Source organism: Numida meleagris, chromosome 1, assembly GCF_002078875.1.
Source record: "Numida meleagris isolate 19003 breed g44 Domestic line chromosome 1, NumMel1.0, whole genome shotgun sequence".
Taxonomy (NCBI): domain Eukaryota; kingdom Metazoa; phylum Chordata; class Aves; order Galliformes; family Numididae; genus Numida; species Numida meleagris.
Window position 1 is genome coordinate 143096490 of NC_034409.1, and position 24004 is coordinate 143120493.

The 24004-nt window shown below is 42.0% G+C and overlaps 1 protein-coding gene across 7 annotated transcripts in view; it reads right to left on the bottom strand.

The window, feature by feature from the left end:
- MBNL2 (muscleblind like splicing regulator 2) overlaps positions 1-24004 on the bottom strand; it is a 107118-nt gene that overhangs the window by 52153 nt on the left and 30961 nt on the right. For 6 of the 7 annotated variants that reach the window (XM_021416409.1, XM_021416435.1, XM_021416444.1 and 3 more), the window contains exon 2: positions 18633-19462. The exons of the other annotated variant lie outside the window; for it this stretch is intronic. In XM_021416409.1, the coding sequence (XP_021272084.1) occupies positions 18633-18806 (174 nt within the window). In that variant the 5' untranslated portion in view covers positions 18807-19462. The remainder of the gene's footprint in view (positions 1-18632; positions 19463-24004) is intronic. 7 annotated transcript variants of the gene reach the window in all.

Genomic DNA, 24004 nt, shown 5'->3' on the forward strand with positions numbered 1-24004 from the left:
TTCTAGCTCCTTTTAAAAGTATAAACAAGATTGTACAGTTAGATGGTAAAAATTCAGAAAGCAGTGCGTGAGAAACACTAACTGTGGAGAAAGTAATTCAATCAGATGACAGTGCACTTAATTGTATAATCAGATCTGATAACTAAATGGTTAGAAGTACAGTAAAAGTAAATTAAAAGTCTAGCTGACGTCCAGATGTAGAATTTGGTTGAAAATTCTGTGAATTCAAATTCTAATCCCAAGAAAACAAATGACCACATAGGCAGATAGATAAGATGAATGTCCAGGAATCTTAAAAGACTTCAGCACAAAGTGAACGGTATAAAACTATCTTCCTAAGCCCAGTGTCTGGGCTTCCTGCAACATGCCACAGCATGACTTCAGGGGCATCTGAAGTAGGAAAACAAAAAAATGGGCATTATAAGGCAAGAGATTCCGTATTTCTACGTCTACGCCTTAGAAAAACATAATAAAAAATTCTGTGTTGTTTTTGTTGCTGTTATATATTAAAAGGAATAAAATAGTCATGGATTGACATCAACTACTGTTAAAATATAGAAATTTCAAAAAGAATGTATGAAGGGTTGTAGTTGGTCTCTTAAAGTTTTGCTGACGATCTACTAAAACACTTAACAGCTACAGTTTAGGATATTTATGGATTTTGGAAAATCCCCCAGTTCTCCCTCGTTTGCTTTCCTGAGCAGTGGCAACAACAGCTACCAAGTCTCTGGTTCCCATCTGGCACCTCTCCCTCTGCAGTGCAACCTGGGATGTTTCCCTCCTCTGGCTGTTCTCCTCAAACATGCAGGCTTTCTGCAAGTTGCACACTTCATTGCAACACACGGTGACTGACTGCACTCTGCAGAAGGATACGATTAGAAACACTTGGGTAATTACCTAGATGAGCTGTTGTACACCTCTGAATTTGTCTTTTATATTCTCAATAACAAACCGCAGACTCCAATTCTTGAGAGCCACTGCAGCTGCATAGAAGTAAATAAATAAAAATCACTTTTTCTGACAAATGATTCAGCGTTTAAGAAAATAAAACAGCTGCACTGTGTTAGACCAAAGTCCATCCAGCCCAGTATCCTGTTTCCAAAAGCAGTCAGCAGCAGATGCCTAGGGAGTAGTATAAGAACAAGGAAACCATTTAATGATATATATTGAAAATAGTTTTCACATATCCTTGATGGAAAACAGAGATGGAATTTTGACAGAAGGGGGGAAAAAAAAAACCTAAAGAAAACAAAGTCTGACACACACACCCTTTGCAAAAGCATGAAGCATTCCTTTGAAAATAAAAAGATAATTGAACAGAAGATAAATCTTTCCCTTTCCTTCCTTTTTTGCCCACAGGAGCAAGAGAAAAGCAGAATCTCACTTGCTGTTCACAGAAACAGTGTATGCACACTGCTGTGATGTGCACATCACTGACCAGATACTTTTTAAGAACCTTTGACTGTGAGTGTTAATGGCTTTTCTCTTGGGAAATGGTCCTTGCAGAAATATACAGCTAGGTGTTTACATCGTGATATCACAGCTGAGAGCCCTCAAGCTATTTAAATGAATGGATTTTTTTAAAAGAGTGCTCCATAAAGTACGTGCATCAGATGGAGGGGAAGCCTGTTCCACTTAATTCCCCAGGTAGTGAAACAACGATTTAGTCTGCATGCTAGAAACATGCAAAGAGGGCCAAATTTACAAAGGTGCAGAAAATTTGGGGACAGTGAAATGCCCCATGAAATCAATTGGAGGTTTATTACGGGCTTAGTTGGACACAAGATCAGTCCCAGGAGCAGTCATCTGTGGGGACATAGGCTGGAGGGGCTATAAAGTCACAGATGCAGAAAACAACTGCTTTGATTACATTGTTAAGCCTCATCTCTCCAGGACACCACATCTGTGTTTTTCAGAAGCTCCAGCTAAGCTAACGAAATGTGACGATGACTTTTTCTCTCATGGTGAACCTCCACTTGCAATGCTGTGTGTGTTTCTGGACACCAGCATTCAAGAAAAGATGAATTTGGTCTGGAGCAGGCAGAGGTGAGGACTGCCAAGGTGACTCAAGGAAAGGAAAGACTGTCTTACAAGCGGAGAAATAGAGCATAGCGTTTTTTTGGCTTAGTAAAGCAAGGTCCGAAGAGGGATTTGACTGTCTGCAGTGAATGTCCTCAGAGGAGCTGGGATGATGGGAGGGATAATGGGAAGGGGCAATGCAATTGCTTAAGATACAAAATAACAGGAGCATTCAATTAAACAGAGGTCAATAAGGGAGTAAGTAAATCCACACTGGAAATGAGAAGAAGGCATACTGAGAAGTTATAGGAAAATCTTGTGACGGAAGCAGAAAAATGCCCTCCAACCCCCCCCCATTTTTAGTACATCAGTGACTGATGTACTGAAGAGGCAACATTGTTGTCAATGATAAAAAGTGGCACAGGAATGTCTGACTTACACATCTCCATGAAAGCTGTATTTCTAACCTGTCAGTATTACAGAAAGTATTTGAGGGAATGGCGTCAGGGATCCAGAAGCAGGAGCCCCTGCTCAATAGAGAGGTAAGCAATGCACTGGTCAGGAAACGTTGTAGCAGGATGCTTGAGGGAAAACCTTGGCTGAGAAGCAGGTGAGGCCAGGTAAATTGAATGTTATACCACAGTAGTTGATATCTCTCTTAAAAAAATAAAGAAACCATCTACCTTAATGGATTTTTGAGCCTCTGATTTCACACTGAAGAGCCGCACTGCAGGTAAAGATTAAAAAAGGCAAGGAAAGAGCCCACTCAAATGTTACTCTCTGTCTTTCAAGTGACAGTATTTACAGCTATAGGAAAGCTCAACAAAGGATTACACTTCACCACTCAGAAGCTAAGACAAGATTACATCAAGCTTCAGCAGATACCCTAATATGAAAACAAAAATACAGCATGCTTGACAGGTTTTGAGATTCTCTAGCGTGCCATGCTTTTGAAAAAGCTGGAAACAGCTCCCTGTGGGAGCCTCTTGCAGAGCAAGTCGGGGTATGTGGCCATTTGCACAGCACTGGGCTGTCAGCACGGCTGTGGGGCTGCTGGGCAATGCCCCTTGCACCAGGGGCACCACAGGCAGCCTGCCTACATTTTGGGGAGCCTCAATCTAAACACCCAGGTCAACCACTCAAAAGGGAAAGACCTTTGGTACCACGTCTAGGGGATGTTCTACCTCAGCATCAGCATCCCAGCTTCCACTTCAACCACCACACAGAGGCAGACAAAGGTCCCTCTGTGGTTTTGGGCATGAACCTCTTCTCTGAGCTACAGAAGCAACCACCAGTGCTCTTAATTCCTCTTAATTCTATTGCTTCAAACTAATTTACTGGTCTTTGGGGGCATCAGGAACCCACAGGTAAACTGCTACTGGGCTTCAGGGGTGACTCACGCGTTCTAGATCTATCAACCCTAATGCACAGAACATGCTAGATGTTCTCCATGTGTGTGTATCTATCTATCTAGGAGTTCTATGCATCCACAGACTCCCATGTGAGCAATAAGTTGCACTACAGATGTAACTGCTTCTCGATATTTCAAAATGTTTTGACCAGTGATTATTCACAGGTGTGATCCGTACTTCCAAGACTTTATTTATAAGTATGACTCTGTACTTGCAATGCCTCTTATGTGAACAAAAAAGTCTGTGGTTTTTCCAGCTATGTCCATTATTATTATCGCTTCCTTCTAACCTTGAACAGCTTATTTATGCCTACTTCTAAAAGACAAAGAGGTAAGTAAAAAAATCAACACAGCTACATCTCTTTTACAAAGGCACAAAGGTATTAAACAATTTGCGTCAAATAACAGCACATCACGTCAAAAGCTGCCATTTAAAGAAACATCTTATAACACTCAAGGTTATCTGTTATCCAGAAGAGATCTGCTATGGAGTGAGTGGCTCCTGTGAATTGTAGATCCAAGACTGTCCCTATTCCAGCTTAAAAAAGGCAGACACATATTTTGTACACAGACGTTTACTTAAAGATTGATATCTTAAAAAGATTCTGATTCCCCACTCACTAATTTTAAGATCAGTGTAAAACATGGCCATACCGATAGCAGATCGGTAACTAAGAAAATGCTTTCAAATACTGTAAATCTCACACAGATTAACAGAGGTCTGCGATGCATCATCAGACATACGCTGCTGTATAAAGAAAACAGAAAAAGAAATCACTTTAGGAATTTATAATCAAATAAAATGTTAAAGTTACTGCATTTATACTGATTAATTATGGATATCTATTTAAACCGGGGTCTTAACTGCATTCAGTATGCACATAAAAATGCAAAGTCATATTGCAGTACATGTCAAAGTAATCAGTTTTTGTAGTGATCCTGCAGGTGCCACACCAGAAAGCTTCAGCCCTGCCTTCAAATCATTTCAGGTCTGTTTTAATTTTTCTTTGTCTGAACAGCAAATTTTTATTTTGCATAATGCTGTTCTCCCAGTTGGTCTGAATTAAGCACCTGAGCCAGAGAACATGCAGTAGTGTCACAACATCCCCTTAACAACTTCAGCATTCCTGTGCTCCCCATGTCTGCTAGTTCTTACCCTCAAAACAAAAAGCAATTAGTTTAGGGGAAAGTCCTTCCACTCCTCATGCAACAGCAGCACACAGTTCTGCCCACAGCTTTCCCCTGGCTACATACTTCCATTATTCTTACAAATGCTGCTGAAAAATCAGCAGTGTTTTGCACAAGGTGCTGTCCCCTCTGTGTACCCTCATGGCACAAGCAGCGATGCAGCACACCAGGGTCAGGGCTCAGCACAGCCTGAGCTGGGGCAGAACCACTCTGGCCGTGTCGCTCCTCCTCTGGGCTGCTCTGCTCAGATCTCATCTCAGGTGATAAAGCCGTCTGCAGTCACAAGCATGCTGGGATCAACAAAACATGCTAGGTAGATCACTTAATTAACTTCTGTTGAACTGAGCTAAAAATCAATTTGCCATCAATTCTCTACAGCCTCTAAAGAAGCAACATATTTATTAACTTGTTGCACCACCTTTCCATTTGATATTTCCAAGTCTACACCAATACGTAAACACACTAAACAGAATCTGGCCACGTATATTTTATGAATTAACTTGCTACCTCATTAGCTAGTGACAGCATTTCTCATTTCACATAACAAACCTGCTGCCTACTTTCACACCCCCAATTTTCATGTGCATCACCAAATCAAAGCACACCGTGACACCACTGACTCAGATCACAGCAGATCTTTTTGCAACATCCAGGGTTGAAAGGCAAATAACTATATAGAAAGAAGAGCCATACTCAAATAACTAATAATAAACTCCCTTGCTCATTAAACACATTACACATATCGTAACAGCTGGCATGCTGAAATATCCAATAAAGGAAAACCTGCTTATACTATTGTTGGTGCTTCAGGGAAAGCTGGCTAAATGTATTTTTTATAATAGTACTTGCTTAAAAGACCATCTGCGCATGGAACAGTAAGCACTTAGCTGCATTGCAAAAATATCAAGTTTGAAGGAAGAAAAAAGATACAACAATAGTTCTTAGGCCAGTCCTAAGTAATGCCAAAGACCAGCTTATTCCTGTTCTGGGACACAGGAAAAGATGCGGGGATCTTAAAATCAGATGCTAAGAGCTCAGGACAAAATGGCATCTGGTTCTTCTATGAAGCACTGTCACCTCTGCTCCTAGGACATTTCCTTTTTTTTGGCATCCAGTGGCTGCCTAAAGTAAAACTGCACAAAGAGATCAAGCAATAGAGATGGTCACTGCAAACCCCCTCCTTCCAGAAGGGCTCTAACCATGAAGTTCTATAGAGCTGCACCTTATTTTGCTCTCTCTTGTTGCCTTTAATGAATTTGCGCTTCCTGCACAATAGCCAGCTTCAGAAGGGTGCGCTGATGCTGACCCCCACCTACCATCCAGGGTCCTCCCATTGCCTCGTACACCCATCTAAAATAAGACCTAAGCCTGCACTCCTGATGGAAATTTCCCTCTTGCTGAAGAATAAGAAGTAACGGCAAGTCCCGATGACTCAATAAGATAAAGCTGATATTTGAAAAGGTCAAGAAAGGAAAATACCATGAGAACTACACTTGAAAAGTAAGTTGAGGCTAAAGATTAGAAGGAATGACTGCAAGCAGTCCTCTGCAACAGCTGCTTCTCAGTAAAAAGACTGCCAGTATCCTTAAACAGACAGCTCTGAGAGCACTGGAACAAACCAAGGTGGGGATTTTACATGTTTGACTGCAAATCCCTAAACCTGACTTCCCTGTGGTTAGCTGAGTTTCAAGAGTCTCCTGTACTCTCTGGGAACAAGAAGTAAGCTCCCACCAGCACCTGTTCTTTAATTTGGGAGGGTCTGTAGTCTCTCTTTCTTTCTTCCTCCTTCTATTTGGCTCCCTATTTTCACAAAACTTGTAGGAACTTAATTATCCTTGAGACTACAATCTCTTTGTCAAACTCGGCTGAATTTGGCCAGTGGGTTCAAAAGTGAAGGGGGAGGAGGGAAAGAGAGGCAGTTTGATTGCATAAGCCTCATTTCCTCAAGAATCCAGGCTACAAACAATTATAGCCAGAAGGTTCAATTAAAGAAAGGGAACCGCAGAGTTTCCCTGCACTTCTAACACAGACCGGTTCATGCATACTAATCAGCCAACGCTGCTCTCAGTGAAGTAATGAGTGTTTTGCAGCAATTTAATGTTTGTATTGATTTATACTGAAGACTGTTGCAGGCTGGAACTTCAACAGTATAAACACATTCAGCACACAGCACAAGATCACCTTCATACAAATACTGAACTTTACAGATGCACACAGATGCCACATCTCCACATCTACACCCACAAACCTCCATCTCTGCACATGAAAATCCCATGTCTTCATTTTTAGTAACACTGGCATACATCATACTGACTAGCACTATGAAGCACAAAGGTAAGGTAAGATGCATTTTAGGGAGTACTATGCATTTTCGTGACATTATGAAAAACCCCTAACTTAGGCAAACCATCTTCATAAAGCAAGTAGTTTCTCTTGTTTTGTATTACAAGTCAGCTATGTGTTGCTACATCTGATGGTACTTGACACATGGTCACATCTGTGATAAATGTGAAGTGATGGAGAATTATGCTCCCAGGGAGTGGGGTTTGCTTTTTCAAACTTTCTTGGTTTTTCAAATGCATAGACCATGTCCTAGTTAATTTCTAGTTTTAAAATCTTCATTAAGGAGAAGTCAATTTAAATTTGCAAAAGATTGCCCATCTTAAATTTTAAATAGACCAAGTTCACTGTCATAACCTCCCTGTGCCTAGAAAGATTTTCCTTCTTGTCATAGATAGCAGAAGAGCCTAGTTACATGGGTTGCATTTATTTCAAGTTAATGAGTTTAAATTAGCTGATAGCATTACTAATGGTGAACTGTAAAGTACATGCTGAAAATTTTCCTCCCCTGCTTGCTCTATCTGCCAGCATTCTTCTGCTACAGATCACATTTTTTTCTGGGCTTAGCCTACACTCCAATTTTCCTTTCAGACAGGTCATCACCGAGACAAATGCACTGTCCATCTTTTTACTCAAGGCAGTCAGCATCGCAGTCTCAAGTTAATAGAGCAGCTAATGCTGCCTCCTGAGAAGGGTTTCAGTCAGTTGCCATAGAGAAGCCAGCAGAACCATTTGGAGCACCCTGGGACACCCCAGACTTCTGCACAGTGCCAGCATATATGACACACTCCTCTGACATGTCACTGGAAAGCCATCAAGAACACTCTAGGGCATCTCAAGTGGCATGAGGTTCCCCTGTTGTGGCCAAAAAATCAAACCCAAAGGTCTAGGCCCTTCCCATTGCAAATAAGTATGCATTAATTTTATATCTATGGCCTAATCTAGAAAGTGATCTTAGAATGAAAGGCATTATATGTCTCTTAGAATTCACATCTAGCTAGGAAAGCTGCTTTTGTGAAATTTTGTGAACCTGGCTGAGGGTGTGTGCCAGGGAATGGTTCAAGAGCAGCCACTGTGGCTTAGTCTAGTGTCTGACATGCTGGGTTTTCAGTTTTGGCTGGCTTTGAACCAACAGAGGAGGTTCTAGCAGCTCCATGTGCAGCTTAGCCAAGCAGTTCTTCTGGCCATTATTTATCTTCACAGTTGCCACCAGACTGACACTCAGTAAGACAACACAAAAAACAGTACACGAACCTATTAAGAAATGTATCTTTGCAGAATGCTCAACTCGAGGCCCCATTTGAATTTCAAATAAAAGTAAATAAATTAGTGTTTCGCATAGTTCAGAAGCTGTCTGGTCTATGGCACATGGAGGTGAGGCAGGAACAGCACAGCTGATGGGCTGCTAGCCCAAGCCATCCATCCAGCTGCAACGACAGCGTACACGGATTCCCTCTCATATAAGCCACTTGAATCCGAGAGGAAGTAAGGTCTGAAAACTTGCAATGCCTCATGAAAAAGGGCGTAACTCCAATATAGTGACACCACAAAGTCATTTTTCAGTTAGCAGCATGGCACTGCACGGAGTATCAGTGTATAGCAGTGCATGAGTTTGTACGTTCACAGCTGCCAGCAGGAAGCAGGATGGCCCCACTGGCATGTTGAGCCACTGGTGCTTCAGTGATGCAGCTACCTCTGTCATGCATCATGCTGTTTTCCACTGGACATCTACTTCTTTCTCTTTACTGCTCAATGATTTGCCTTTTTAAGCACTGCGGCGTTCAGACTTTGAGGAAACTGTTCACAACACCTAGCCCTATGGCTCATGGACAAAGTGGATGAGAAGACTGTTTCTTTTCACCACTATTTTTTTTTTCTTGCTTTGTCCAAGACCTTGCAGGAATCTAATCCAGGTGGTACAGTATGCTCTCAGCCACCAGAAACAACATATTGCTGTTGAAGAAAGCAGACATCAATGATTTCCTCTTGAATCTTAGTTGTGGGACTGATACCTCACACCAGCCTTTCAACACTGTGTTCTAACATCTCCAAAATGATAACAGCTTTCCTTTTTTTTTTTGCAGTGAGTCTCCAATTCAATCCACCCCCTCAGAAACAAGGTGTCAGTCTTTGTGCGAGATGTGAGTTTGGAGAGCAGGATGGCTGTCAAGTGGTCTTGCAGATAAATCAAGTCTTGTCTGATCTTTTGCTATTAAACTTATCTTTCCAGTCTTGTGGATGTCTCTAATAGGAACATGAATCTGGACTCTACCAGGTTGCTACATCAGGAAGCTCCCTGCACCTGAGCACAACCCTGTATTATGTACTGATGATGCACTCCAAGTATAACAGCTTGGGAAGAACAGCTGATGCCTGAGCTGAGAGAAAGCTGCATACACTGGGCCAAGAGGAAAAAAATCCACAACAACAACAACAAAAAAAAACCAAAAAAAAAAACCAAGCCTGGAAAGAAAGGACCACCTGCCAGAAAAAAAAAAAAAAAGAGTAGGTGGGAAGACCTGGAGAGAGCAAGCCTGTAGGAACAGTGACCTGAGTTAATAAGGAGCGTGGGTGAGGAGTGGGCAGCAAGCAATTGCTCCTGTGTTCAAAATCTTAGTGATGGGATGAGTCAGAGACTGATTGAATTATGCCTTTGCTACACCCACAGACCAGTTATTATAAAGCTTAGGGGAGCACGGGTTGGTGGAGCAACAATAACTGCACAGAGAATTAGTGGGTATATGAAGGACCCCCAAGAGCATGAGAATCTAAAGAACATCTGCCCTTCCACACAGTGTTTCCCACAGCTCTCACCAGCCTGCCTAGATGCTCCTTGTCATGCAGACTGAGACTGAAAACTGAGCGGCAGCTGCACCTGAGATAAAGGGGGTATGGCAAACTACCTATTCTTTGTCAGCCTTTGCTGGGGCTTCTGGAAGCAGCAAGCTCCAGGAATTAACTCAACCCAGCACGGTCAGTGCCCAGGAACTACAAAAAGAGTAATGCAGGTCCCTCAGGAAAATGCGATTCACTGAACAAGAAGATATATTTGTACTACATCCTTCAGCTACTGTTCTTTAAGTGCCTTTTCCTTCAACCTTTACTGCTTCTGTTGCTAATTCTCCTCCCCAGGCCACAGGACCTGCTCAGCAAGTTCTACCACAGTGAAAGCCGCCAGTAAACACCCACTAGCTCATGCGGGTGGCCTTAACGGGCCCAAGGAGGCACAAGCTGTTGCGACCGGTCTCCCAAACATGAAAGGCTTCTGCTCTGATCACAGCAAAGCTCAACAATGACCAGGGGGTTCCCACACCCTCAGAGCAAAGGAGAGTCTGGGGAGCCCAACGGAATTGATATCAACTGATAACAAATTAAAACAAAGGGCTGGACTTCACCAGCTCTGCTGGTAACACAGGGTAATAGTGATGGTCTGGATAACTTCATGCTCACAGTTCTGTTGCTATGAGAGACAAACAAAGAAACAAAACAAGGCCTGAAGGAAACACCTGTTCTTTCCACAAGACAGAAACACTGCCTACGTAGCGAACTGGTTCAGCTTCTCTATGCTTTTCACAGCTCTAGTTTGAGGGCAAAACGCTCACTGCAGAAGTGCTGGAACAGGTCATGACTTGCTCCATCCCAGCCGCCTTGCTGCGGCTGCCCCTGTGCTGCAGCAACCAGCCCTCAGCCCTACTCATGCAGGCCTGGGCTTTGGCCTGTACAGGCCCTGTGGGTGCCACAGGCAGCAGCAGGGCTGGGTTGTGCCTCCGGACTTTGCTCTGAAGCAGAGGAGAAACGTTTTCTGAGAGAGGGGCAAAATCTAGCAAAGGACAGGGCCCCTGCTGCAGTGAATGATTGTCCAGCCAAGTTCATGCGTGTATCTGCGTAGTGCTTCAGCTTGTTGGTTTTTAACCAAACCTTTCGGTAAGCCAGCACAGCTTGCATGGAGACAGCTAGGTGAACGTAGGGGAGGGAGGCAAACAGAAAAAAGAAGGTGTCAAAGAACTTGCAGGTGCTGGGAGGAGCACAGGAATTAAAACTGGAATATAAAAATAGAGGGTTTTGCAGAAAACAAACAGGAACAAATGACTGAAAAGGCAGGAATAACTGTGAATCCCAGAACTCAGAGATAAGGAGTACATTCACAAAGAGATTTTCCTATCTTAAACTCCAATGAACCTTAATTTACACTAGATTTTAATGCAGTTCTTTTCCTTTCCTTTGGATCAACTCAAGTCGCGTGGATGAATGACTGATTACTTGAATGAAGACCAAAAAAATGCAGTTAGGTGTGACAGAATATAGGACCGGCTGCAACCATTTAACCATCTGTTTCAGCAGCAGCTCTCAGCTTCATGGGTTGGGTACAACATGAAGCTATACCTACACTCTTAGGAAAAACGGCAACATAATTACATGCAACATCTGAACTTTATTCTGAGCCACAAAATTCCCAGGGCTCAAAAAAAAAAAAAAAAAAAAGCAGGGCCTCCACATCCCAGGAACCATATTTTCAGGGACAAGATTTTAAGTAACGTATCTACTCTCATAAGACTTCCTTTGAATACACTGGAGAGAAGCATACTCTTTCCAGAGAGAAGGTGGGGGAAAAAAATAAAACACGTTTATCCTGAGGATAATTCCTAGCAAGTTCTCTTCTGCTGCTGCAGTATAAGAACTAGGAGGTATCAAATGAAACCAAGAGGTTTGCAATGAACGGCAGATTCGCTGCAGCTCTGTGTAATGAAGTTGCGGAAGCCCTTGCTGCAGCGCGCTGTGTGTGCTGAAGATATATGTGGTTCAAAAAGCAGCAGGACAAATCCAGGGGAAAGATGTTCAGCAAGAACTATTAAGTACAACCAGATCGTATCTGGCTCTCAAAGTCCCTGAGCAGTAGACCAGTGGCAGCTACAAGTGCACTCCAGGAGGCCATTACATGCTTGTACGCCTCTTCCTAAACATGCACTACAGGCCCTTCCGCATCACTAAACGAGGCTTTGGTCTGACCCAAGGTGGCCACGGCTATTCTGAACAGAGGGAGCCCAGAGAGTTAATTCTCAGTAAGCTAAAATTGGCCTTGATTTACAGTTTCTCTTCATGCCCACACTTCTCTGCAATTCAGAGACAGGAAAGCTTCTACCAGGTGCTGCCAGACTGCCTGTAACTTGTTCACTTGTGGTTTTACTTTTAAAAAGCATAGTAAGTAGTGACATGACTGAACTCATTGCTTTGCCTTTTACACGGATAATGCATGAAGAGGGGACCAGGATTCTGAATTCTCACCTGAACAGTTTTGGGCTGCAAATTTCACGTGCCCAGACCCTAAACCTATTCCATCCAACTGGAATTAGGTCACCGTGCAGCAAAGCTGGCTGAATTCATGGCCCCAGAAGGAACAAACAATGCTGTCACTCAGGAGAAATGAGTTTGCTCATTTCAGTCACTCTTCCCTTGTTCTCACCAGCTGTAGGCACAGCCCTTGAACTCACCTTGTCTTTGAACAGTGTCACAACACATAATTATGCGATGGGCAGAAATTCAGCCAGTTAAAACACTAAGAATGCTCATTTACATGCTCTCTGGTACAGACAAAACCAGCCGGTCACTTCTGCCTATGGCATGCACCTACAATCTGTCCAGACTGCCTCAACTGCAAAGTGAGAACAGGTATCATCTACCCCACCGTGTGATAAGATCCTGATTCCTTGACATTTGTAAAGCATTTAGAGATCCCTAAAAGAATTGCAGAAATGCAAATGGCTATAGCAGGCACATCCTGAGATCACTCCCTTACAAACAGCCTGCTCAGTTTAAAAATACATTTTCCCTCCTTTTTCTAAATAAAATGGAGTCCTTCTTAAACAGATTCTTTTCAGTTTCAGATATTTCAACAAAGTGGATGTTCCTAAAATTTCTTTTTTTCCTGGAACTCTTTTAACTTGGTAAACAGGTCTCTGTGTACAGCTTTCAATTACCTTTTATTCTGTACTGCCAAATGAGACTAGATAGGCATGTTCTTAAAAGGCTTTCATGAAAATGCAAATGAACAGTTCACACTAGTCTGCTGGCTCAGTAAATAGAACAGTTCAATGTATTTAGACACTAGTAAATAGATTAGAAAAAAATACAAAAAATCTAACTCCAGCCATAAAGATGCTTTCATATTCTTGTTACCACCATAAAATCTGCAGTGACAGTATCTTTAAGATATCTCCTCTGTTGTCTATACTAGCTTAGACAGTGTATCCTTCTAGTAGTTGACTGGCAGAAAGGGTATAAATCTGAGTCAAGAGAATTCAGACTGTAATTTAAAAGCTAGACTTGCCTGAGAACACGAGAGTCAGCTCCTGGTGAAACGCACATGAACATATTTTTACCTGCCAAGCTTCTCCCCTCTTCCTCTCATAGGCATCACTATTCATTTTAATGTGTGTTTCTGTTTTCTTTTTAATACAGCAAAGTCCTGCATGTTCTTGCCCCTAGAGATTATATTATATATTAATGTTCCTTTTAAAGGATTTTGTTCTTTACCACTAGCAGGACAAGTCAGTCTTGAAAACAGGTTTGCTCGCTTGTGATGCTGAACTTGGAGGACTCTGCATGTGATATATGAAGTGTTATATATCCAGGTTCTTCACTTTTGAAGAATTAAGCTACTTGAACTGAGCAAGAAGTACGAAAACATAAACAGAGGAGTTTCTGAAATTGAAACCCCCCCTTAAATAGGCCTCATCACGAGACCCAAAATCACAGCAGAATCCAAACAGGAGCTTGTAAGGAGAAGCAACAGCCCCAGGAAGGCTTCAGCATGGTTTAAGGCAGCAGACAAGGCTCTGACTGGCAGTGCTTCCTCAGTAGCTCGCTGCTTTCCTGTCCACCGGCAAAGGCTCTGGGCTTCCTCATGTAAATACGCCTTAATCCCTGTCAGCCACAGGCAACTGGATTAGCTGGGAGCCGCTTTCATCCTGGCGTTAAACTAGTGGAAGCCACTTGCTTGCTTCAATTTCAGGTGCTACACTGGCTGGCAGAGCAGTGGAGAGCTCCTGCTGGAAGCAGTCCGATGCTGGAGGCAACGCTATCTGTGATGGGTTAATGGGTGCTTATCTACTGACTGCTGCACCAGTGCCTGCAGGAATAACAGGAATGATCCCCTACACTCTTAACCCCCAAAGTGCTCTCTGTAGGTCAGGCCAGGTTCTGTCTTCCACCAAACAAAAACCGCCAAACCCTATCTCAGAAGCCCATGTGGCAGGAGCTGGCATCAGCAAGTTTCTGGCCTGCAATTGAACCAGGCTCATTAGTCCCGAGCTATTTCTGTCTAGCCTGAAGCATTTCACAGATGAAGGATATTCAGAGCCTAGACAGTGAGCATTTTGGATCTGAAAAACTGCAATCAGTCCGAGGGGCCGTTGTCGCAAATTTTTCTGCATTTAAAGCCAAGCATTACTAGGACAGGTATTCAGAGTCAAAAATCCTTTCCGAGTTAAAAGCAAACAACATTCATTACATTCTGTTGACCTTTTACTTGGAACCAGCAGACCTACAAATAAATCCGTTTAATACAGGAAAACTTGGATTCTGATGCAATCCCGTTACTCCAGAAGCCTGGGCCTAAGGCCATGCCATGATCGCTGGCAGAAGCAGCAGAGCTCTGCTGGTCCCCACAGTCACTCCCTTCAGTCAGCGGCAACTGCAACAACAACAACTTTGTTTTAACCACAGTCAATTTCCCAGCCTGGTGTATTGCACAACCACAAGACAGTGGTGGGAGATAAAGAAGGATGTGGTGCAGCCCAGAGCTGAGCATCCCTTGGCTGTGATTATTTCCTTTCTTAACACCAGCTTTTACTACTTTTGACCAATCATGAGGCTACTGGCAAAGACAGTGAAAATGCTTCTGGTCACAGAATCACAGAACTGTTGAGGTGACAGGCCACCTGCTCCAGGAGCAGCAGGGTGCCCAGGCCCATGGCCAGGCGGCTTCTGGAGTGCTCCAGGGAGGAGACCCCACAGCCTCTGGGCAGCCTGTGCCAGTGCTCTGGCACCTGCACAGTGCAGCAGTGCGCCTGGTGTTCAGAGGGAGCCTCCTGGGCTCCAGTTTGTGCCTACGGTCCCTTGTCCTTGCACTGGGCAACAATGAACAGAGTCTGCCTCCGTAGTCTTTGCACCCTCCGTTTGGGTATTTATAGCCATTGGTAAGATCCCCCTGAGCCACCACTCCAGGCTGAGCTCTCCCAAGCTTCCTTGGCCTCTCGTCACAGTGCTCCGTCGTGCTCCAGTCCCCTCGTCATCCCTGTGGGCTTCTGCTAAACTCTCCAGTAGCTCCATGCAGGTCCTTCATCAGTCTTACGCAGCTGCCACGTACGGACACCATGCGGCTCCCCCTCCAGTCCCAGATAACCAGAAGGAAGAATGCATCCAGGAAGGTGCATGTTCCTTCTCTGAACATGGACCCTTATGATTTGTGGTTCAAGGAGAGCCACAGCCTGAGTGCTGCATCTTGTGTCTGACTGATTTCTTACAGAGCTGCTGTAGCTACTAGGCACCACATAAATGTAATACATACCTCAATCTTAGACTAAAAAAATCCTGCCTCTTCTCTGGGTAGGAAGATATTTATCCAAAGACACTCAACTTACTCACTGTAATTTATTTTTACAGCAGATACACCAAACCAAGACAGCAAAAAAAGCTCTGGCTATTATACAAATAAACTCTAAATAATTGCCCGCATTAAAGTATGGTTCAGTGTTCAGCAAAGAAAACAGCTTCTGTTTTTTTTTAATTAAATTCTGATTTTATCTGTAACTCTAGACTGTTTATTTACATAAAACGTTATCCCGCCTGTCGAATTCCAAAGCGTGATTCCGAAGCCATACGATTACCGCCAGCACTTCGGAAAGCCACGCCATCAGATAGATTTATGTGGCTAAAAACAGAAGCCTATCCACCAACAGTATAAACAAATTGAGCTATCCGGACACATTCTTGCCATACGTGCATCAATTTACAAACACCCTTTGGAATAATGCAGATAACGGATGTGGGATACTTGCTGATACAGCCCCAAGCCACGCACTCTCAGCAATTCCTGAAAGCCCTCCATGTACTGAAGTTTGGGTTCTGACTGATGCTGAGCTGCGCAGACATTATCAGTGACTGCAGACATTATCAGCCAGCTTGCAGCAGTCGGTGGAAGGAAACCTGAGCCTCTGCCTCTGTGGCTTCAGGCCGCAATTGGGCTTCTCGTTCTGATCCCATCTTTACCGGCAATTTGATCAAATGAGCTTGACAAACACAGCACAGGAGGCACGGCTGCCTGCTCCCTTCTGCCAGCTGCCCGGGGGCAGAGCTACAGAGCAGGGGACAGGGCAGGGCAGCTCGGCTTTGGCCACCAATGCCAGGTTTGGAAGTGCCAGCCCATCAGAGCTGGCGCCCTACTGCACAAGGACAAAATGCGCTTGTTTGCTTTGACCGTGTTTTTAAAATGGTTTCGGACTTCTTCCCATTGTGCAACGTTGCTGGTTGTCAGCAACTTATCCGCAGCGATCCCTCATTGCATTATTAACTCTGGCTGCAACACAAGTTCCATTTCTTGGGTGGTGATCATCCCAGCACAAAAGCCTCCAGCTCGAAAAACTGGTGCTAGAGCCTCAGGCATCCTGCACTGTCAGGACAGGCAAGCAGGCAGCACAAGCACGCTTTAGCCATGAAGATGCAGCAGCAGCCTCTCGCCCTGCCAGCCCCATCGTTACGGGATGAACAGATCCCTTTACCCCACATCCGGCCTCCTGCCCAGCAAGGGCAGTCATGAAGGGAGCAACAAAGCCCATTGTAGCCAGTGCAGCTTCATAATACCAATTCCTCCTTTATTCCAACTCCAGTTCTTCCCAGATTTGTTTTCTTTTCTTATACAGCTACTAGGGTTGTAACCCTAACCCTACTTCTAAACGCTGAAACTAAGACTATTGCTTTGGCACTGATTTGCTTCACGGCCAAGTCTTCCGTTGTTTAAAAACTCCTTTGGTCAGGGAACCAGAAGAGTGTAAGACTGGTTCTCCTCTCACACTAATCCCCTGCTTCCAGGGCTACAGGGATAAAACACAAATTCTGGTTTGATGTTAGAAATGAAGAATTAAGCTATGGTCTGACCAATTCAAAATCTTACAGCTCCATAAACAAACACACACACACACACACACACACAAAGCCTTTGCTTTAAATGACACTTCTTTGGCAGCCTGTAAAATGTTTCCTGAGTATCATCAATGGGTAAAACATTGCATTAGAAACAATTCTACTGACTTGCTTATTTTCTGAGAGCTACTTGTTGCCCCTTTGCTGCAGATGCTGGCCCGTCCATTTAAGAAAAAGAAATCAACCCACTGGCAAGTGACCAACATACTAGAACATCTACAAAGACGCTGCTGCAGTTTATCGTGCAGTAATCCATGGATTAAGGTCATTAATAGCACTCGATGTGATGACTCCAAAGGTGCTGTTCTGGTTTACAGGACAGATGGAACATAAACCCCTCACAAATATTTCTGTCAAGTTACCTTCTTCTGAGTCTTCAAAAGAAGAGGAAAAAAAAAAAATCAGGAAACTCAGAAAAAGAGATGACTAGTAGAACATTTTGTATTGTAATTAAAAATTTTTTAAAGTATAATGACACTAAACAAATATTTTCAAATAACACAGAATTTTCTTCTCATTCATACCGATATTGTCATAGTAAGAGCTCTTGGTAAGTAACTGAAATTTTGATCTGCAGAGCTGAATTTAAAAAGCAGGCCAACACATCCCCCATACCAAAAAGACAAAATAATTGCCCAACCTTTCAAAATACAATTTCAAATGGTTAACTTTTCCTGGTCATTATTTACACGCATACAAAAAAGGATTTTTTCCTTCTGTTTACATGAGAATACAAACATATCTTCACAAAAAACATCGTGTACTCCCCAAATCCCATGGGATTATTCACAACCTTTTCAGCAGAACAAAATATTTTTGCAAAACTTTTAAAATAGCTTTCTAAAGCATGCGTGATGTCATAAGGAGGTCATAAAGAGCTCGTGGCCCATCAGTGTAAGTGCTAGATTTCCTCCAAAGGAGAGAATCCCTTCGCTCTCTTCTCAACTTATATGGCTGTCTGTACTAACAACATGTACATAAAGAGCAATGCTATTCATTTATCTTGGAGTCTACAACACTAAGGGTAAACAATCTGCTGTGCCAAAATTGAAGTAATGGATTGACTTTTCTTACTTTTGTTGATTTAAATGTTCTTTTTTTTCAGTAACATCTGACTCACTAGCACACTGATAATAGCCCAGTACTCTGCCACCATGTATTTTCATTTGCAGTGAAGCAATGGTAATTCATAAAATGTAACTACAGTCGTCACACCAGCTGAAAGGAACTCTGTATCCCACAGTCACATGACATTTTTGTAATCAACATATTGACACTGGAAGAGAAAAATCCTTAGAAAGAAATCTTCTTGGAGCTTCAATAAATAAAAGTAAAGACAAATAACATTTGTATTAATATACACCTTACCAAGAGCAAACCACATAATCACTTTCTGATTAGCTGTAATCCAATTTCAATTTTTGCTTTCAATACAATATATCAGCAACTACGCTACACATGCAATTTTCTTCCTTACCTTTAAGGAATCAAAGCAGGCAATAACTCTTCCATTTTCAACCTGGCAACTTTTAGGGGGATGTGCAAATTTGCATTCTTCATCAGAACGTGAACAAGTTCCCCTCTGAAACTGTCTGCACACTTCTAACGTTAGCCATTTTGTATCTCTTACAGGAGCAACATTCAAAGCCATGATGAAAGGCCGATTTAGAATCTGTGAATTGCCGTCAAGTGAATTATGCCAAGGAAACTTCCAAAGCTACTGATGAGGGGAAGGGGAAAAAAAAAAAAAAACACCAGAAAAAAAAAATAATTCCAATTTAAAAGAAAGATTAAAAAAAAAAGTGGGGGACAATTAACGATGTCCAACTCACACAACACTGAATAAACAGAGAAAGTTTATCAGCGAGCAGTCACTCATCAATCATTAAGTCCCGCTTGTAGACTTTTGGCTGAAAAAGATCATGCTCCGGAGCATTTCTGTCTGTAAAACGTGTGGCTCTGCTGATGATTGTATCACTGACGCACCGGTTTCAAGCACAGGTCCTTCAATGCAATGGCACTCTTGGATGGAATATTAGTTCGCTGCAGATCACTTGCTGGTTCCGATTACACAAGAAAAGCAATGCATTCATTTGTTCATGTCCCAGTAATAATTCTTCTTTCTTGCTTTTATGGTGAGTTCAGTTTCCCATCAATTAATTGGCAAATCAAGACAGATGAGGTATCTTCTGCCACGGGTAAGGTCAAGGCAACGTCTAGCTGGCAAAGACAGTATTTTGAAAACACAGGCGTAGCAGTCCTCTCCCATAAAAGTGACTTCACAAAGGCACTTTTTAAATCACTGACCTGACAAAACAAATATAGTATCAGTTCACATGCAGCTCGTTCACATCAACATTATGAAACCTATCATCGCTTCTTATCAAGTACTCTAAATATACTACCAATACTTGCTTCTATTTCTTTTTCCACATAAAATCAGCCTCCTTCATGAAGTAGTGCATGACAAGGGAATAGCCAGTTGAAACACGTATTGCAATAATATTCTAGGCAGCAGTCCAAAAGTTGGGAATGATTTAAATAGACGAATGTGGCAGACGCAATAATTAGGCATGCTGGTTGGGAAACAATTCAATCTAATGTGCTCAGTCTCCAAAACAATATACAAGAACCAGTTTCCATTAATTTATCATTTGGCCCTTTAGATTGCGTTGTTTCATTAGAAACTGCTACTTTTTATTTGTTCTTCCTTAGAAATGAAGATGGTAGCATTCTCTTCAGATTTCTCATTTCTCACTCCCTCTTTTTCTCCAGGAAAAAGAAACCCCAAAGAACCGCCTTCACAAAATTACAGGGAAAACAAGTTCGCATTTCCAGAAAATAAAACCGTTCCCTGGTAAGCCAAAGGTTGTTTCAAAAAGGCTTCACGAAAGATCCTCTGGTTAGTTCTTTCTAACACAAAGCAGCCCTTATCTGATTTTTTCTTTCATTAAATTGGCTTTCATGTACTTATACAAATACATGGTTCAACACCAAAACCTAAGAGTTTTAAATACAGAACATAAGCTATTTTAGGACTATGAAATACCTAGGATATTTTATAGATAAACAGGTTTGAAAATCAAAGGGTTAGACGTTACAAACAATCTTTAATAAATGACTATACTATATGCAGACGGTGAAATCATGGTCATGATGTTTCCTTCTGTTCAGCTTCAAAGGAACACACAAACTTCACTTTGCAGACAACACCCAGAAACAGTTGACAGATTATTTTTATGCAAGATGAATAAAGAAAGGGGGAAGATTGGAATAACTGACGTTTTAAAATGCAGCAATAAAAATAGCTCTGAAAACACTTTCAGCTTTCCCATGCCAAAATAATTACCATTCTGTGCTTAGATTCATTTGATTTAATGGAAGTCAGGATTGTTAGTAATGTGAGTAAGAATCACTCACACATAGTTTCAGGAACAGATCGCAGTTCTGACTTCCACGTCTCTGCATCCAAAGGCTCTTCTATTACTTAGTAACACTATCGAAAAGGACTTCACTGTGATTAATACCTATAACAAAATTTGCTCCTACTAGCATGAATACAGGTAATGAAATGCTAATTGCTCAAAAATTCAGTTTCAAATCAGACATGCAATAATGTGTTCAGAAGATACTTATCTAGTCTTAGAATTAGTACAATTTAATTTAGTACATTTAGAGTGAGTATTTTTAAAAATAATTCTACTCAATTGCGGCATAATGCAGTATAAGAATTGAACATTCACTTAATTAAACATTCTACCAGTGTTGTCCCACAGCATCAATGAAGAGTGAGGTGAAGTTGAAAATGTACGAAGAGGTGAGAAAATACTTGTAAATGATTAAAAGGAAACAGAAGGGGGAAAAAGAAGGAGGGCCTCTCCAAAAAGCCTGTTGAGCTGATAGTTCGTCAGGATGATGATTTAGCTGGATAAATGCAAAAGAGGAAATACTCTCTTTAGAGCCACCCATCCAAATTCAGAAGCGTCAGTAATGGTTTTCAGTAATACATGTAGAAGACTGAAATTTTAGGAAAAGGGTAAATGTTAAACTGCACACAGCTCAAAGTCACAAGTAGTAATACTCTGCTGTGCTGCATACTCCAAAAAAAGACTAGGCTACTTTTCAAGTAGTAGGTGTGAAGACTGAAGAAAAACAGGCATCACACGTGGTGGCAAAGCAAACAAGTTATATAAATGGCTGCACCCATGGTTTTTACAAAAATATGCACAACAGAACCACATACAAGATTCATGAGACTGCAGCAAGAACCACCAAGTGTGTGGAGTGGGGGAGTAGAGTAGAAGAGGAATGAAGCATAGCTTCATTGTACTTCTCATCTTCTTAATATGTCAACATCCTAGTAGAGATTTGCTGAAGAAAGAGGAGTGTGAAAAAATTTTCTCAGAAATCTTCTCAAAAATATCACACTCTGACTTCTCAATAAGTGCTGAGGATGTAGCAGTTTCTACTGACATAGGCTTCAGAAGAGACAGTGTTGAGACCTTCCTGGAGGAGGATGTGCCTTCCCTAGAAAGCAGGCACCAATACAGTGGGGCACATGGGGACCACTTCTGCATCTGGTGTATTCATGGTCACATCCCAGGCAGTGGCCATACTTCCACTGCCCATCACCTATCCCAGAAGTGTGACAGAGTGCTGTCTGGAAAGATACAGTTTGAGTGGGAAGTAATACAAGAAGGGAGAGGACAGAGACTGGGAAAAAAGTACAGGAGGAACCAAGGAATGTAGGAGTTCAAGATGTGAAGCAAGAGTTCAAGAGAAGGAAAATACGGGAAAAGAAAGTAGGAAAGTGAAATGGCTCATTATGGAAAAGGAGGAAAGTAGGAAGGATGGAAGGGGCGTTATGGGGAGTAACAAAAAATTATGGGAGCGAAAGAAAGTTTGAGGGAGAAAGAACACAGGGGAAAAAGGAGAAGGAATTTTAGAAGGAAAGCAGAAGAGGATATGGTTACAAGGTGAACAGACTGAAGTAAACAAGGGAAAGAAACATAGGATTTATGAAAGAAAACACAAGTAAAATGTTAATAATAAACAAGCCTCAATAAAATGCCTGTCATGCCACAGGCTGTTACTAACACCACAGCCCACTCTGACCACTTACTGTGGAGCACATCCATATAGAGAACACTAGGATCCTCCAGCAAGTGTAAACTCTGTCCTAACTTCAATTTCTGTTCCAAAGTACCAGACAAACTCAGGCTGCTCTGCTAACATCAACAGGATCTCACCAGTTTACATCACTTGGCACTAACTGGGTCCCTTATCCAAGCAGAAAGCTTTGCTTTTTGGTTTGTTCAGGGCGTTCAATCTGTTGTTCTGTTGCTGTTATATTGAAATAAGTTCAAGGACATTTATTTGGAAAAGATATTTATTTCCAGATCTCTTCTTTCAGATAAGCATTACTTCCCTTTTGCAGAAAGACAGCAAGACGTGGAGGAGTGGGAGGCTTTTGCCAATTTCATATTCTCCTGAGATACCAGGAAAGAGTCTGTCAGACTCCAGATCTTCCTTCTGTTTTACATCGCTTCTCCTTTTCCAAGTTGGCAAATAAACCTTCCCAGTAAAAATTACAACAATAATTAAAAAAATCCTTTTATGTACCAAATAATGCAAAGCATAGAGGTGCTAGAAGCCCCACAAAATCCTGCCCTGGTATAAGCCAGTCAGTAGCACAGCTGGAAAATAGGAGATTTTGCTAGAAATGAAAAATAGGCTACTCTGACTCTACTTATCATATTATGTAGTATCTGTGTAATGGAGAAGCTGAGGCTTCCTGAGCATGGTATATTTATGCTTCTGTAGATAAAACACATCATAATGATCTAAGATCTCGTCTTCAAGAAGTCACCTCTGCAGTAAAGTCACCTTCCAGTAAAGATCAGAGTCGCACCCTCAGTCCACCCTACGTGGTCCCAACGCAGATCTCCAGTAGAACCACTAAATTAACTCAAAACGAGTTAAAACAATTTTTCCACTTAACTCTTTGAGAACTAAGCACCCCATATAAATCAAACTATTCAGTAAGAGAGATATCGAGAATGGGACTTAATTTATAGCTCCTGTTGTTTAAATTCATCAACATGATCCACATGTTTTTCTATATATACAATGGTAAGTACTAAAAAGTAAGGAAACCCTCAGTTACACCAAAGCAAAATTGCAAGTACACAAACTCCACTTTCCCAGCCAGTCAGTAGAGATTTGCTAAATATACTTAGTTTTACAAGTTCAACTGTTTACAACAGTCTGCTTAAGGAAAAAAAAAAAAGTGAAAAGAGAAAAAAGAATCAGGAAAAACAAAATCATCCTTGAGGCACGAGGCAGTTGATCCTCCTTTGGGTCACTAATAGGGCGGAAATCTATTAAATGCCAGAAAATATGAACCTCCCCAAATTCAGTTAAATGCCAGAAATCAGGTGGGATAAAACTCACTTTCAGGACCTACCTACATAGTCCTCAAAAATGACCTTCATGCCAAGAGAACATCTTGAGAAGTTAGTTTTCAAAATCATCACGCATAATTTTGCAACTCTGCAGAGACTGCTAGCTTAGCCAGCCACAGGAGCATATTCAAGTAGACCAAACTCTCTAATTCCAGACAAATACTACTGCCAAATTTTAAGCAGATCCAAAGCAGATTGCTACTATAACTTTTATATGCTTATACACAAGCACAAAATCATTTTGATTACTTCTGGAGAACCTGCAACAGACACCAGGCACAAAGAATTTCAAGCTGAAGTCTTAAGCTCTGGATGGGAGTTGTATGAAGTTGAGAATGGCTGCCTCATAACATTAGGCATTATTAACCACAAGCTTCACACTCAA